Source organism: Saccoglossus kowalevskii, chromosome 6 (genome assembly GCF_978046115.1).
Source record: "Saccoglossus kowalevskii chromosome 6, keSacKowa6.1, whole genome shotgun sequence".
Classification (NCBI taxonomy): Eukaryota; Metazoa; Hemichordata; class Enteropneusta; family Harrimaniidae; genus Saccoglossus; species Saccoglossus kowalevskii.
Window position 1 is genome coordinate 41,278,025 of NC_140646.1, and position 15,237 is coordinate 41,293,261.

The following is a 15,237-nucleotide window of genomic DNA, read 5'->3' on the forward strand; positions in this document are numbered from 1 at the left end:
ATTTTACCAAAACCTGACCAAATCTGCGCATTAGCCCAGAGGATCTATGTACAAAGTTTCAACAAAAACTGATTTATGGTTCTTGAGATATCAGTGGAATAGACAGACACACATACACACACACACATACACACACCCACACACACACACCCACACTAACTGCAAAGACTCCCATTGTGTGCTTCGCACACAGGAGTAAAAAAATGTGCGAGCTTTTATTTTAAAATTGTTATTTATATAGTGCCTTTATTTCAATTTCAGGATTATTCCATTACATTTCTAACTGATGAGTGTGGCAATAAAAAACAAATATTTTTTTGACTGGGCTTATCAGTTTTTTACACTTGCAGGTACAGTATAATGCACTAGCATTCATTTTTGTTTGCCAGTGTATTTGGTACTAACACTAGTTACCTGATGACAACATTTCTGTAAATGCCTGCCCCCTCCTCATTCTAATTGTACATGTCCTTCTCTTGAACATGTATAGTTCCCCATTTACATTCTAACAATACTTATTTGGTGTTTCAAAGGTCATTTTGGCCTAGTATGATTTTGGTATTTGCTGTATTAGTGGTGCACATGTTTATGGTCAAAATGAACGTAATATATTTTTTGATTTATATGCACTACTATTCTAATAGAACACATGTTTTACTTTTTGGAAATGGCTGAAGTGACACGTTTTTTTTAGTTTCCCTGGTGAAATTTTGTGATTCACTCACGTTGAAAGAAAATGTCTGGTATCAACAAATCAGAAAAATTGCATCACATAACAAATACCGGTAGTACTATTCTTCTTAACACATTGTTACATAACTTTTAATTTGATATGAGCTATCACTCCAGCCATAAAGGATACATTTTTTCTAGAAAGACTGACTAAAAATGCAATAATCAACTATCATCTTATTTCAAATCATTGTAAAATTTATTTTTCAATAAATCTTCTAAAAAAATGATTGGGACACCGTTTTTGTTGTTGTAGCAAATACAGATTGGCAAGCCTACACTTTATAACAGAATAAACTTAAACTATATGGCTAAGAAATGCAACAACATTCTCAATGATACAGAATAATTAGGAATTATTGAATCAGAAAGCAAAGGGACAAGTCATGTAATTTCCAAATTATATTACATCAAACACACAGAAAATTTAAATTTAAATAAACATATATTGTCTTTCTCCACATAATCTACATGTATTACAAGACAAAAGCAATAATTTTTCCACTTTATACCACATCTAGTAGGACAGTCTGAGACAATAATACTATTGTGTATCGCATTTAAACTATGTAGCCTGTCTAGTCAAAAGTCTACGTCCCAATTAGCAACTTCATACTTTCTTTGGAACATTTGCAATGATTGGCTTAGGTCTGTTTCTGAACTGTAGCTTCCTTTTCACCACAGCTTTGACTGTGTAATGAGTTCCCCGACTACTGTGATCTATGTCCATGGCAACATCATCAGATGAAGATTCGTTTTTGATGAGAACACAGTAAGGTTTATCCAGGTCAATGGCCTTTCCATACAATATGTGGTGACCAATAATTAGTATAGGTGTACCCTGTGGACATAAACAGCAGAAATATTGAAGCTTGTATATCAGCATTATTAAAAAAAAAAAAACTTTTGTAACTGCTGTTCAGATGACTTGAATTTTACTGTTCACTGAGCTCACTCAGGTCACATCCCCTTTTGGACAAAAACTACAAGAGTTGAACCCCTTTGAGACTCAAACTAAGACCTTATTTGGGAGCACATCGCTAAAACCTTTCTCTTGGAAGTAAACCCTTCCCCTTATCTGTGCTACATATATACTATGTGACTATGTCAGTCCATACCTTATGGTTGAAATGAAGATCACCAATAAAGTTACCAGCAAGATGTGATTGCAGTCTTGACACCAATTCACCTTGCAATTCTATTAACATCCATTCTGTACTGTTGCCACCAGCAGGCCTGAAAAACAAAACAAATCAATATATATATTTTGAGTTACTTCAAGTGCGGTGGTCGTCTCGCAGCGCGTGTTCGAATTTCATGTAAATAAACAATGCATTTTACACACGTTGTATAAGTCGCTATGAGTCCCATATCAGAACAGGACGTGGCACGACGACTGCCGCCCTTTCATCTCTCTGGAATCAGTGTAGTTCAGACACAGTAAAAAATTTGAAAAAAATAAGATTTACAAACAAGAGTGCAGTGGCTTTAAAAAAACGCAAAGGCTCATGTAACATACCTATTTGCACAGTGACTGAGCAACCAAGCAAATGATTTCTTATATGTAAACAACCATTCGGCATGTGCACATTTATTGTGTACATGTCAATATTTCATTGTATCATTACCAGTTTGTTTACACATTTCATTGTATCATTACCAGTTTGTTTACACATTTCATTGTATCATTACCAGTTTGTTTACACATTTCATTGTATCATTACCAGTTTGTTTACACATTTCATTGTATCATTACCAGTTTGTTTACACATTTCATTGTATCATTACCAGTTTGTTTACACATTTCATTGTATCATTACCAGTTTGTTTATACATTTCTTGGTGTCATTACCAGTTTGTTTACGCATTTCATTGTATCATTACCAGTTTGTTTACGCATTTCATTGTATCATTACCAGTTTGTTTACACATTTCATTGTATCATTACCAGTTTGTTTACGCATTTCATTGTATCATTACCAGTTTGTTTATACATTTCTTGGTATCATTACCAGTTTGTTTACGCATTTCATTGTATCATTACCAGTTTGTTTATACATTTCTTGGTATCATTACCAGTTTGTTTACGCATTTCATTGTATCATTACCAGTTTGTTTACGCATTTCATTGTATCATTACCAGTTTGTTTATGCATTTCATTGTATCATTACCAGTTTGTTTACGCATTTCATTGTATCATTACCAATTTGTTTACGCATATCTTGGTATCATTACCAGTTTGTTTACGAATTTCTTGGTATCATTACCAGTTTGTTTACACATTTCTTGGTATCATTACCAGTTTGTTTACACATTTCATTGTATCATTACCAGTTTGTTTACACATTTCATTGTATCATTACCAGTTTGTTTACACATTTCATTGTATCATTACCAGTTTGTTTATACATTTCTTGGTGTCATTACCAGTTTGTTTACGCATTTCATTGTATCATTACCAGTTTGTTTACGCATTTCATTGTATCATTACCAGTTTGTTTACACATTTCATTGTATCATTACCAGTTTGTTTATGCATTTCATTGTATCATTACCAGTTTGTTTATACATTTCTTGGTATCATTACCAGTTTGTTTACGCATTTCATTGTATCATTACCAGTTTGTTTATACATTTCTTGGTATCATTACCAGTTTGTTTACGCATTTCATTGTATCATTACCAGTTTGTTTACGCATTTCATTGTATCATTACCAGTTTGTTTATACATTTCTTGGTATCATAACCAGTTTGTTTACGCATTTCATTGTATCATTACCAATTTGTTTACGCATATCTTGGTATCATTACCAGTTTGTTTACGAATTTCTTGGTATCATTACCAGTTTGTTTACACATTTCTTGGTATCATTACCAGTTTGTTTACACATTTCATTGTATCACAAGCCATGCACGGCACAGTCCCCGTTAGTTATCAAATTTAAGATATATAGTTTGGTTTATAGTAATATAGCTGGAATATAACAATGTCAGGAATATGATTTTTTTAAATGATTGACATTTGTATCTGATCTTCAAACAAGTACTTGTCCATATTGAGAGATATTGCTCTGAAACAGCATTCAAAATCGGCCATTTTGAATACATGTATATATATATATAACATGATGTATAACAAATATATAAAATTTGAATATAATCAGTCAAAGAATTTAAGAGATATGGCTCTAGAAGCCCAATCATTAAAACAAAATGGCCGCCAGTCAGCCATTTTGAATCCAATCTGAAAAATAAAATGACGTGCATCAGGAACCTGTAATGTCTAATGTGTGTTATAAGTTTGAACAAAATCCATCCATAAATGCAAGAAATGCTTGATATTCGAGGATTTTTTTAGCACAAAAATAGCCACCATTAGGCCACTTTGAAAAGGATCGTCAAACCAATATATCCGTATATCTGTGACATGATGTATAATGAATATTAAAAATTTGAACATAATCAGTCAAAACAAGTCAGACATATGGGTCTGGAAACCCATTCATTAAAACAAAATGGCCACCAGCCATTTTGAATCCGATCTGAAAAATAAAATGACGTGCATCAGGAATCCGTAGTGTTCAATGTATGTACCAAGTTTGAACGAAATCCATCCATAAATGACAGAAATGCTTGATATTTGATGATTTTTTAGCACAAAAATGACAATCATTCGGCTATTTTGAATAGGATCGTAAAACCAATATATCTGTTTATCTATGACATGATGTATAACGAATATTTAAAATTTGAACATAATCAGTCAAAACAAGTCGGAGATATGGGTCTAGAATCCCATTCATTAAAACAAAATGGCTGCCAGTCGGCCATTTTGAATGTTATCTGGAAAAAAAAAATTATTTGCATCAAGGTCCCATAATGTCTAATGTATATATCTAGTTTGAATAAAATCCATCTGTAAACAACCGAGAAATGCTTGATTTTTATGATTTTTAGCACAAAAATGGCCGCCATTCGGCTATCTTGAATCAGATCGTAGAACAAAATGATGTGCATCAAGGTCCTATAATGTCCAACGTATATACAAGGTTTGAACAAAATCCATCTGTAAACAGCCGGAAAATGCTTGATTTTGATGATTTTTAGCACAAAAATGGCCACCATTCGGCCATCTTGAATCAGATCATGAAACAAATTGACGTGCATATGTATGATATCATGTATGATGTATGTGTGAAGTTTGATTGTGATTGGTTCAGGCATTTCTAAGATACAGGTCCGGACGCACGCATGCACACACACACGCACGCACGGAGGTCAAAACATAAGTCCCCGTTTTCGAACTGCGTCCGAAAGGGGACTAATTACCAGTTTGTTTACACATTTCTTGGTATCATTACCAGTTTGGTTACGCATTTCACTGAAATGTTTTTTTGGTACATATGAGCACTCTAGATTGCAAATATTTTGGTTGCCATGATGAGGATAAAATTTAATGAATTGCGATTTTAAAAAATAATATGTAGGTTACCAAAAAATCTGGCTGGTGACATAAACAATATTTAATTTTTTTCAATATTTGTTATGAAATAACATCTGATGATCACTGCATATTTTGCTAGTCAGAGGAATAAACCACAAAGTTTGCAGCAGAGATGTGATATTATATTACAGGGGATGTTGCATCTGATGTAGAAAATGTCAGAGTCTATTCAGTCTGTTGCCAAATCTGAGCCAAGACATCAAAGATATTGGTACGAGAAAATTTAAACTACATTGGTTTAGTTTGTTTGCATGGGTAAAATAGCAGGACGAAAATTGTATGTTTTGTATGTACTGCAGCGCACAACCCAACAAAGATGAGAGTGCATAATTGAATGATGTTGTTGGTTGTCTATGCCACTGGGAAAAAAAACAAAACTTTGAGGGCTGGTTTCTGTTATATGCATCACTGCGATGCAAATTGTCTGCCATTTATAAAAACACACACACATGTTTGAAAGACGAAAAGAAAAAAATTACAGTACCATCGCCCTGAAAAACTAAGTGAAATAAACAAATATTAAATTAACTGTTTTTCTAACCATCATCCCTTTCTGGCCCCTATAGTTTATAACAGTAAAATGAAAATCATTTAAATGGGTTGAAATTCAAAAGCACTTTGTACATCTGAAATAAATCTGTTTGTGCTTTTAGTACTATAAAAGGTTTACCATCAGAAGGCGAGATAGTGGATTCTGAAGAACAAATTTGCGAAGAGACAATTTTCGAAAGACCAAAACACACGTACATAAAAGCACACAATGTGATAGATAAATATTTAAAATAGAATCATCCTGAATACAAATAATGGAAAAAAGGTTCCTTTTGTACCTGGATGAGGGTTAAGATTGGGGATGGGGGTAAAAAAGGAACTCTTTCCCAAATAATTTGCTAGTCAATTTGTTTATGTTTTTTTTTACTATAATTTTTAGATCAAACGCTTTATTGACGATAGTTCTCAATAGCTGTGAACCAAATTGAATAATCACATATACTGTGAAATATATAAGAGATGAATAAATCAGTTTCTCTCGAAAACTTACGATCTGATCACAAGCTGCACCATGATCTACATTGCCATACCAGTAAATAGTACAAACATCTAAAAAAACAACTGAAATCTCCCGCGCTTGTCAGTTCACGCGTGAATCACGCTCGACCCCGGAAGTAGTTGTGCGAGGTTACCCACGTGTGCTGTGTTGAAATTTACGATCGTGGTGTACGGTCCTGCAATTATCATCGAATTTAAGCGTTCGGCTGCTGACGACAAAATCAGAAGAGAAAGTTTGATTTACAGGTAAACGCCACCTTTTACGTCTTGCAACGAACGGCCTTTGTGATGGTTTACAGGGTCATTGCAGTTATAAAACAGGTTTACCGGTATATATAATAGGCCCATCAAATTGTACCCTCGGAATTTAATTCTGTTATCCCCATAGGAACTAAATCCATTGTACCCGCCAACCCTAGTCCTAAATCTAACCTTCCCTCAACCGACCATGTTATGACGAACAACGCACAATATTATGAGAAATGACACATAAAATCTTCAGTGAGAGACTGTTAGTGTTAGAGAAAGGCATAGCCCTAAAGATGGCAATATATTAACTTACCAAGTAATTACAGAGGGATAGCAGTTTCCAGTTGTGTAGGTAAAGCGCTATGTAGCATAATTAATAACAGAATATATCAATTTACAGAAACAAATAATATAATAAATAATAATCAAGCAGGTTTTAGGAAAGGATACGTACCACTGATCAAATCTTTGTTTTAAAAACAATTGTTAATAAATATCTTAAACAAAATGGGAAACTATATACTTGCTTTGTTGACTTCCAAAAGGCATTTGATAGTGTTTGGAGGAACTGCTTATATTATAAATTACTAACCAATGGTATTGATGGGAAAATATACAATTTAGTTAAGAACTTGTATGACAATACAAAAACATGCATTCGTTTCGGAAATAAAATTACACCTATATTTGAGACAAGTAAAGGTGTAAGGCAGAGGTGTGTAATCAGTCCAATACTTTTTAATCTGTATGTAAATGATTTAAATAGTACATTAGAAGTTGATACTTCAGTAGACCAGGTTACATTAAATAATAATAAAATTAGCTCATTATTCAATGCAAAAACAAGGGTCCTACAAATTGACTCGCGGACACGCGCGAGACTGTCCCGGCACACGCAGGCGCGAACAGGTAGAAATACCTAAAGCGTGGGGCAGCGATAGCAATCCTTGTACTGTATAATATTCGTTTATGCTCACAATTTGAAACATAGTGGCGAATTCGAGCAGATATCCACACTTTTTATGATCAATGCCCGGGCATTCCGGCGAGTCAAGTCCGGCATGATGTTTACTAATGTTGGTTAGCGTTTAACATTAGGACAATACCATTCGATCCATGGGGGTGACAATGCTACGCACACGTGCAATGAAATCCGTATCCTAAGAATATCATAACGTCTTTGTGTTTTTTGTTGCTGTGCAAGTTTGTATACAGTAAATCACATGAACGGTACAGAGTACGGTAAATCTCGTGTACGGTACAGAGGGGATATTTTTGTAGGCTGTGATCCAATGTTTTTATTCTTTATAATGTAATTCAAACAAATAAAAAACGTAAATTCATAGCCATGGACAAGATTTAAAATGTGGTCAGATTTCAAGTGACGTTGAATTACAGTACAAATGTGCCGACATTGTTGAAATTAATTAACATTAAAATCAGCATTGTATGAATGTCGGAATGTGTATACATTTTTGATGCAGGAAAAGTTTGTACAAGTGGGGCGAGACTCAGGTAGTATTGTTTAGTAAGATTCATTTAAAAAACGAATTTGTAAGATGTCTGTTACGCGGAAATTATTCTATATTCACCTCATGTAAAAATAAAGCATAGTTTTCTCATTGTTGTGCTATTTTACCTCCATGGTTATAACATGGATCTGGATAGCCCTGTGTACAACATGTATGTAGTCTATGAAGGTACGCAGGGCTGTGTGGGGGTCATCTATCAACCAAACGCGTCCCCGTACAGGATCTAGGAGCTTCGTTGTTTAGTCAAAATAATGTTAATCAACTGTTGCCAGGAAAAGTGATATTGTCACAAAATGTAGCAAATCGTTTTCAAAACAAATATTTTTGGTAGTGCAGCTAAGAAAATTTTGCTATATTGCAACGTTCAGTAAGACTTGAATCTTATTTGTGCCCACGATAAAACATGTATAGTAAACAACCCGCCTTTGTAGGAGAATATTTTTTATTCAAAATTAGTCAAAGTACAAGTCAGCTAATATGAAAATTAAAACACATGTAGTAAATAGACAGACATAAAATATTTTTATTCAAAATTAGTCAAAGTATAAGTCAGTCGGCAAGTTCAATCGTCCATAGCGAGAACAATGGCATAACTCATGGATTGGTGGAAAGTAACCATAAGCAACCAAAATGGCAAACTCAGAACATATGCAAAACTAAAACAAAAATACACCTATGAAAAATATTTAGACACTCTTAATTTAAAACAAAGACATTGCATATCCAGATTTAGAATTAGCAACCATCCATTAGCAATAGAGAAAGGTAGACATACTAAACCAAAAACACCTCTAAAAAACAGATTATGTATACATTGTTCAGAGAACAAAATAGAAAATGAGGTACATTTCATGGAATGTCTAAAATATTAAAATAACAGGCAAAAACTATTGAGAGATGTAATAATTCCAAACACAGTCCACAACATTAATCGGAAATTTATATACCTGGTGAGTTGCAATGATGTTGAAATTATAAGACAAGTGGGTGAATATGTATTTGTAAAGCGATGATCAAAAACCAAGTTTTAAATTAGTGGCATTTTGAAGGGATGGGTGCTTTGCCGAATGTGACCCCAAATATAAAAATTGTGCAATAGTGGGGAGTGGACACTTGACCAAGCATGGGCGCTAACAAGGTCCAGTACAGTATCATTTAATCCGTACAACAAACAGAAATGTAGTATGAACAAGTCAAGAATCTCAACACTGATGAAACCTCATTTGACGACAACCTAAAAATAGAAACTTACAGCCTAAAAAATACACTTATTACCATTCTGGACAAAGATATTTCTCAATTAGAAATTCAATCAATGCATTAAAGAATAGAAAATCTCCCGGTGAAGGTAGCATAACAAATGAAATGATTAAAACCGATAAAATTGTCCTGATAAAGCCTCTAAACATATCATTAATAGTGGGGATTATAACATCAATCTTTAAAAAGGGGAGTGAGCTAACCCAGGAAATTATTGAGATATTACTCTTCTAAATAGTCTGAGTAAACTCGTCATCTCTGTACAGAAAAAAATACTTACTAAACATATCAATAAAAATAGCATTATAATAAAAGAACAAATTGGCTTCATGCCAAAATCATAATCAACAAAGCTTAATAAAAACAATACTAACAGGAGTGAAAAGCATATTGAAATATGTAAATGCAAACAATGTATGGAAGAGCCAACATCTGTATAATGTTGTCTCTGTAAGGTTAAGCACAGGAAGATCTTGGACACAGAACAACAAAAGCACTATTCAAAATGAAACTGCTATTTTAATAAGATCCAAATAAAAACACACCTGAAACTATTTGACAGCATAATCAAACCAGTCCTACTCTATTGCAGTGAAGTATGGGCTAGTGATTGCATACTACAATCCAAAGATCTTCATAATAATATGCTTCCTATGGAGAAGCTACACATCAAATTCTGTAAATATGTGTTACAAGTTAACTGTAAAGCTAGTAATTTAGCATGTCTATTAGAACTTGGCAGGTATCCCCCTACTTACTAGCATAAAACACTTAATAGCTAAAAATTAAAATGAAAATAATAGTCCATGAAGCATATAGACTTGGAATGGTTGATGAAAACACTCTTCAAAATTAACAGTAAAAAAAAATGCAGGATGAGAATAAAGGAAAAAAACAAATTGCGCACATACAAAATGTTAAAAAATTACTGCCCTTATGAAGCGTATCTTTCAGCAAAAAAAACTCTAAACATAGATCAGCACTAATAAAACTAGAATTAGTGCACATGTTCTACAAATAGAAATGGATCACTACAGTAAAATAGATGCATGCAAAAGGAAATGCCCTGTGTGTGATAGATATAGACGAAATTGAAGATGAAAAGCATTTTCTGCTTAACTGCAAATTGTATGAAAATAAAATAAACAGCTAAACACTGAGTCAAAAATATCACTGTCAAACACAACAGATGAAGAAAAAATGATAGCCATGATGAAGAATAATAAATAAAACAATTATAAAACTAGCTAAATACATACATGTATATGAATGTTAGAGAAAATAATATGAGAATGAGTATGAGACTCCATTGCCATCTAAATAAACCACAATATTAATATCAAGCATAACTGCAAGGTTTTATCAAAAACTGTATTTAGTGTGTTAAATATTATTCTCTTGTATTGTTTACTTTTTATTTATTTATTTATTTATTTATTTATTTATTTATTTATTTATTTATTTATTTATTTATTTATTTATTTATTTATTTATTTATCTCCAAATGTATTTTATTTTATTCATTTATATTTTTTTTTTATTTCATCCTCACTTTATTGTAATCTAACTCAAGATCCTATAAAGGATGTGATATCAATAAAGTTTATTAGTCCCGTTCGGACGAAATCCGAAAATGGGGACTTATAATTCGGTCTCTGTCCGTCCGTGCATCTGTCCAAGGTCATATCTCAGAATCCCTTGGACCGATTCCGTTCATTCTTTGCATGTGCCTAGTACTTTATGTGGGACATACGCACATCTAGTGGTTTAGCGATTCGATTCAAAATGGCCGACTGGCAGCCATCGTGTTTTTTGAAAATGTTGTATTTTTGACATGCTTTGTCAGTTTTCATTCAAATTTAATACATAGATCATACATGTTAGGATACATGTCCCCGACCGTCCGTGAGTTCCTGAGTCTGTCCGTCCGTCCGTGTGTCAGTCCGTCCAGAGTCATATTTCAGAATCCTGTGGACCGATTCCGTTCATTCTTTGCATGTGCCTTGTACCTTATGTGGGACATATGCACATGTAGTGGTTTATTGATTCAATTCAAAATGGCCGACTGGCAGCCATCTTGTTTTTTAAAAATGTTGTATTTTGGACATGCTTTGTCAGTTTTCATTCAAACTTGGTACATAGATTATACATGTTAGGATACATGTCCATGATGATTTATTTCACAATTGGATCAAAGATGGCCGACTGGCAGCCATCTTGTTTTTTGAAAATGTCGTAATCTGGACATGCTTTGTCAGTTTTCATTCAAATTTAGTACATAGATCATACATGTTAGGATACATGTCCCTGACCGTCCGTGAGTTCCTGAGTCTGTCCGACCGTCCGTGTGTCCGTCCGTCCGTGTGTCAGTCCGTCCAGTCATATTTCAGAATCCTGTGGACCGATTCCGTTCATTCTTTGCATGTGCCTTGTACCTTATGTGGGACATATGCACATGTAGTGGTTTATTGATTCAATTCAAAATGGCCGACTGGCAGCCATCTTGTTTTTTTAAAATGTTGTATTTTGGACATGCTTTGTCATGTCAATGACAATTTGTTACAAAATCTGGTCAAGGATGGCAGATTGACAGCCATCTGACTTTTTGGCCTTACTACTATATTTCCACAATTTATGTACCATTTTCACTCGTATTTGGCACATACATCATACATATCAGTGTGTTTCATAATCAGATCAAAGATGGCCGAATAACGGCTGTTTTTATTTTTGGTCATATTACTGCTACACAGAACACGTGTTTTGATGTCATTAAACAATCTGTTGTATACGCCACTTGGAACTCAAGTTTCAAGGACACGCTCGCGACAACCCCTCCGCTTTAATATGACGAGCACAAAGAGAACTTTCAAAAATTTTATGGGGACTGTGACATTTTCAACGACTTGTTATTATTACTATTTTTATTACACAATTAAATAGGGTAAGGGTGAGTTAGGTTAATGGGGGTGTGTGGGTTTTACAATTATAAGTCTTTTGTTAGTGGATGGAAAAATTACATTGGTGTAGTTTAAGGGTGTAAACTAGTCTTGTCATTGGAATGCCATTTTTAATTACACAAGGAATATTCTAAGTGCAATATTCTAGGATCATATGGTGTTGATGGAAAACTATGGTTCGGTAGGGGTTATAAGGGTCCATATATTTCAAGGGTTATGTTAAAGTTTTGACATGGTTTGTGGTTTGAAACATTGTTAAAATAATAATTATTTACCAGCATTTTTTTCAAAATGGCAAAACCAAAACCTGCAACCTTATATGCACCAACAAGATTTTGTTTGTCAGAAATGAAGGAATGTTGTGATTTTATCTTAAAAACCAATCAGGATTGAATCAGGAATATTTGAGGACGAAATGTATGAAATTAAAAAGTATATTTCTTATAAAGCATATATATATAATTTCTTCTAATTTGACGTGTTAGTCCTGCTTACCCCAGCCATTGATAGGTGCTCACCAATTTAGTCACTCTGTACTCAGAATTCTATATGCATTTACAGTTTATTAGGATTCAGGCAAGTATCACCTTAATTAATCCCTGTTAAAATTCTCTATTGCAGATGTGTTATTTGACATAATCTCTTCCAATGGGTGATTTCTGCGTACATCTAGTGCGTTTCTTTAACTACACCCCCAGTGCTATTCATTGCCTAGCATACGAAGAGAGCATTCAACGATTGGCTGTGTCAAGATCTGATTCATCAGTTGAAATATGGAGTAGACAAGATGGTTGGTATCATGAAAAGGTGAGTAAACATACAATATCAAATACGGCTGCCTTTTTAATGATGTCATCAAGATTCTCTGTCACTTTATATATACCGGTATATATATATATATATATATATGTGTGTGTGTGTGTCATGGAAAAAATCAAATAAAATTATGAATATACTTTTACTATGAGTCTGTAGAACATGTCATTTCTATGGTATTATATATTACTTGACAAATCCTTGTTATCATGTATATTTTGTAGACTGTTCCTGGCTGTGAAGGGCGATCAGTAGAAGCCTTAACATGGGTAAACTCCAGGTTATTTTCAGCCGGTCTCTATGGTGGCATTACAGAATATGACTTGATGAAAATAGAACCACGGGTAAGATTTATTTCTTGTACATATATTTATTGTGAGTATAGTAATCTTTTTTTTTTTAAAAACATTGTATTATTTATTTTAACATAAAAATGTTATTTTGGCTGATAATAAATGGGCAGTGTTTGATATATTTACTGGTAAAGTGTTATTATATTATGATAAATTATTTAAGTCATTTAAAATTATTTTAATGACTCAAAGTCATCAACATTGTCTTTTAAACAAGGAAATATCATAGAAAGTAATTTATTGAAAATGTAAATCTTGCATTCCAAAAAACTAAAATAACATGGTGTATCACCTGACTGTTATTATCACTGTATCTCACTGCATTGTAAACTGAGGAATTTAATGGGATTAATATCAATTTATTTAGATTACTGTGGATTCACTTGGTGGTGCAGTTTGGTGTATGACTACGAATGCTTCAAGAACACATATTGCCGTAAGTTTTGGTTTACTTCAATAGGATTTATGGCAACTAGAAAACTGATTATTCAATTTTGTCAGCAGTTATATTTTCACAAGTCTAATCAGGCGCTTTAGCTTCGGCCATCGCACAGTGATATCTTGCCAACCAGCTTGCGAAAATGTGATCTGCTGCAATAACACTAACAGAAACACATACATGTATATATTACTATAGCAGTGAATAATGCTGTTATCTTTTCTTCAGGCATAAACTACTAGCCAATTACTACGTATGCGTAGGAATGAAAAACATAAACTAGTGTTATGGCCTATACTTTATGAAAAGCATAAGTTTATAACACTTTTAAATGAATGATTGGTGACATCATTTTTGATGGGAAAATGGCATGATTTTTTTTAATAAGGGAAATAGTAAACTAAGCACTTTCACATCAGCTCATTGTGAAAACAGAGTTTACTCATTCCTGCTGACCACAATAAACATTATACACTTGTATTGACATCAGAGACTTTAAAAAACATAGATTGGACTAATTTAGGTACCAGGAAAGATTGAAATGTTGTAAAAATGATTTCAAAGAATTGAACAATACCATATTACCCCGGGCACGCGCCCAGGGGCCTGAACATACAAAATCGGGAAAAATTGGGGGTGGGCGCTTACCCAAGGACCACCCCAAAAAAGATTTTAAAAAGTTGTTTTTGTGATCGTATGATAAAGTCAAATAAAGGAATGCTTTTGTACACTTTGTACACAAACTTATTTCATGATTTATGCGAGGTTTCAATAAACGTGAGCACTCGGTCAAGAACTGTTGACACAGGGTCGAATTTCAAGAATAAAACTTGTTTTATGTCAGCGAATGAAGTTTTATTACTCACTGAAATTGGCTACAAAGTATGGTAAGTATTGTAATCAATGCACGGTTACTTTTTTAGTAACCGTGATCAGTGCAAGTCGAAACGGCCGGGAAAAACAACCGCTTGTAATCCAAGAAGACGATGACCTATTAGCATAATTATGTTCACGCACGTATTAATACATCGCATCGTAATTACTGAAGAATAGCAGACAGGGTTATAAAACAAATAAACCTTTTATTACTGATGTGAAATGTTTACAAACTATTGTGAATACATAAACATATCCAAATGGCGATACATAAAAAACAGACTGAAAATAAACTCTGGTCGACCTCATTAACATGATTTATTCATGCACCCACACACAAGACAAAATTATGATGCAACAAGTTCCCATCGTCGGCATGCCTCATTATGGTTATCGTAATGGACTTGAGGGTTTTTCTTCAACGACAGAAAAATAATCCACATGACGGTAATGCCATAGCTGTGA

At 33.7% G+C, this 15,237-nt stretch overlaps 2 protein-coding genes across 2 annotated transcripts in view; one reads left to right on the forward strand and one right to left on the reverse strand.

Annotated features, from left to right (window-relative positions):
- Positions 1 to 1,071: 1,071 nt before the first annotated feature.
- On the reverse strand, positions 1,072 to 6,368 carry LOC100377767 (chromosome transmission fidelity protein 8 homolog). Its single transcript, XM_002733044.4, has 3 exons — positions 6,280 to 6,368; positions 1,851 to 1,968; positions 1,072 to 1,573 (listed from the first exon to the last, which is right to left on the reverse strand). The coding sequence occupies exons 1-3, from the start codon at positions 6,300 to 6,302 to the stop codon at positions 1,343 to 1,345; spliced, it is 372 nt and encodes a 123-aa protein (XP_002733090.1). The 5' UTR covers positions 6,303 to 6,368; the 3' UTR covers positions 1,072 to 1,342.
- Positions 6,369 to 6,414: 46 nt separating this feature from the next.
- The window catches only part of LOC100378061 (U3 small nucleolar RNA-associated protein 4 homolog), a 37,802-nt gene continuing 28,979 nt past the window's right edge, over positions 6,415 to 15,237 (forward strand). The window contains 4 exon segments of the mRNA XM_085500552.1: positions 6,415 to 6,533; positions 12,910 to 13,095; positions 13,329 to 13,448; positions 13,825 to 13,893. Of these exon segments, the coding sequence (XP_085356678.1) occupies positions 12,937 to 13,095; positions 13,329 to 13,448; positions 13,825 to 13,893 (348 nt within the window). The 5' untranslated portion in view covers positions 6,415 to 6,533; positions 12,910 to 12,936.